This window comes from Lathyrus oleraceus, chromosome 6 (assembly GCF_024323335.1).
Source record: "Lathyrus oleraceus cultivar Zhongwan6 chromosome 6, CAAS_Psat_ZW6_1.0, whole genome shotgun sequence".
NCBI classification, from domain to species: Eukaryota; Viridiplantae; Streptophyta; class Magnoliopsida; order Fabales; family Fabaceae; genus Lathyrus; species Lathyrus oleraceus.
In genome coordinates, this window is record NC_066584.1 from 273,221,741 (window position 1) to 273,224,348 (window position 2,608).

At 30.0% G+C, this 2,608-nt stretch overlaps 1 protein-coding gene across 1 annotated transcript; it reads left to right on the forward strand.

Annotated features, from left to right (window-relative positions):
* The first annotated feature begins 231 nt into the window (after positions 1-231).
* LOC127092790 (calmodulin-like protein 11) lies at positions 232-1,547 on the forward strand. The gene is made up of 4 exons (XM_051031689.1): positions 232-489; positions 590-747; positions 832-912; positions 1,287-1,547. The coding sequence occupies exons 1-4, from the start codon at positions 414-416 to the stop codon at positions 1,422-1,424; spliced, it is 453 nt and encodes a 150-aa protein (XP_050887646.1). The 5' UTR covers positions 232-413; the 3' UTR covers positions 1,425-1,547.
* Positions 1,548-2,608: the final 1,061 nt, after the last annotated feature.

The following is a 2,608-nucleotide window of genomic DNA, read 5'->3' on the forward strand; positions in this document are numbered from 1 at the left end:
CCAACACCGTCGTGTCAGAAGTTCAATGCCCCTTCTCATATCCATCTATCTCACTGTTTCAACAACAATTCTAGTTTCAAGAATACTAAATATGAAGAAAAATAAAGAATATATGATATTAATTTGAAATAAATTATTTATCAAGAGATTAATAAAATAATCAAAGAAAACTTATATTAGAATTGGAGGTAACATATATATATGGCCAGAAAATGCAGTCATAAACGTGCATTGACCATTATATACTAATTAAATTAAAATTCAAAAAAAAAATCTTGGTAGACTTTCCCACACTGAAATCTTCATATAAGCCAGCTAAGATTGAGCTATACTCAACACATTTTCTCTCTATCTCTCTGTCTCTCTTCAAAATTCAAACACTCTTCTGACTTTGTATTCAGTTTTCTTTACTAATGGCAGAAATTTTGAATGAAGACCAAATTGTTGAGATCAAAGAAGCCTTTTGCTTGTTTGACAAAGATGGAGATGGTAAATTTATAATCCTTATTATTTGTTTTTTTTTTCAATTTTTTTTTGGTAAGAATATAATGTTCTTACATAATATATATGATAAAAAATTGTATAATAGGTTGCATTACTGTGGAAGAACTTGCTACTGTAATTCGTTCCTTGGATCAGAATCCAACCGAGGAAGAGCTTCAAGATATGATAAATGAAGTTGATGCTGATGGCAATGGAACCATTGAATTTGTTGAGTTCTTGAACTTAATGGCCAAGAAAATGAAAGTAATTATTCTTTTCTTCCTTTTAATTTTTCCTCAATATTATTATATTAATGTTTTCTAATTCTGTTTTTTTTTTGTTAATTAGGAAACTGATGCAGAGGAAGATCTGAAAGAGGCTTTCAAGGTTTTTGATAAAGATCAAAATGGATATATTTCTGCTACTGAGGTATTCATTTTTCCTTTAATGGATGTCATAAATATTTATTTTGTTTTATATTTCAATATTATATACTAATAAGATCACATTAATTTCACATGCATATCTCCCTAAGGGCAAGGACAGTACTTTGTACCTTTCCACAATCAATGAATGTTAGCTGTATGATTTAATACATGCATTAGGGTTTAATAAACAACGCGGTCGCGTAAAGGCTTCAGCGATTTTGGTTGATTCGGGCAGTGTAAATGAACTACAATTTATTTTTTTATCATAAAAACGGTTAATAATAGTATCAGTGTAGACACCTTCCGATTCTGTTTTGTCGCGGTTGTTTTCACGGTAACATAAATATATATTAAATAATTGTGTATTTTATGCAGTTGAGGCATGTTATGATCACTTTGGGTGAGAAATTAACTGATGAAGAGGTGGATCAGATGATTAAAGAAGCAGATTTGGATGGTGATGGTCAAGTTAACTATGATGAATTTGTGAAGATGATGATGACCATTGGATGAACAAATTAAACTCTCAAATATTTAACATAAAAATCATTTCATTTGTTATTATTCAAATTTGTTTGGTTCCTTATAATCTCATCTTCTTTTGAAGAAATAATAAATGTTTCTATTATATGTTCATTGTTTGTTGTGTTCTTATTTTGTAGTTGTAGTCCATTATGTGAATGACCAACCCATTAGAGTGACATCTCAGCCACACCATTTGATTTAATTTGTTCAACTCTAACCCATTATTTATTCTTTTAATTCAAGTTTAATATTCATTTAATTGGGTTTAAGCTAGTTAATTGGGTTTATCAAAATCAACTATGAAGATTCATCATCTAACTTTATTTTTTGTTTAATAAATTAATGATCGAAGTTTCACTTTAAAGATGAATAAGTAAGATGTCGTAGATTTAAACCTTAACTGCTGCAAACTGATATCTCAGCGTGCTGACTGCATTAGTTTTGGAGGCATGCTAATGTTGAATGGGAAGCTCATTTTCTTGGACTTTGACTAAAACAACAATTGGTTTAGATTTGACCACATGATTTATCACCACAAAATTATATGGTGTGTAAGTTTGTCATTTTCTTGACTAGAAGCAATTATAGACTTTTTTTTTCATCCTTAAGAAGTAAGATATAAATTTAAAGGGTCCCCTTCATATTAGGTGTTACACTAGTTAACCCTTATGTTAAGAATCTTTCTACAAAGTTAATAAAAAAACACAGTTGAACTATATAGAGCTTGCAATTAGCTGTCTTGTTGGCAACCATGACACATGCACATTGTTAATATCTTCTCATGTGACTTTTACAGCAGAGACCAGTTAATTCTGACTCTCTTTGCCTCTTATCTTTCATTTTTTAAGTTACAATTTCTCTTCTTCCTTTTTAGTATTCTTAATTCATTCATAAAGGCACTTCTTTGACAATTATTATAATGGCTAAATATATTTTGTCTCTATAAAAATTGTCATTACACCGAAAATTCTCGCATTGTTTGAAAATCGAAACAAATTGTTGTTTATAAACACTGTTATCTTCGGTCCATAAAACCGTAATGGCTCAAATAACACCAAAAACACACAATACCTCAGAATAGTAGTACAACCGAGTTGAAGTCGGAACGGACACCAAGCAATCAATATTCTCTCCACATCAAAACATCACTTCAAGAAAAATAAATCAGAAAG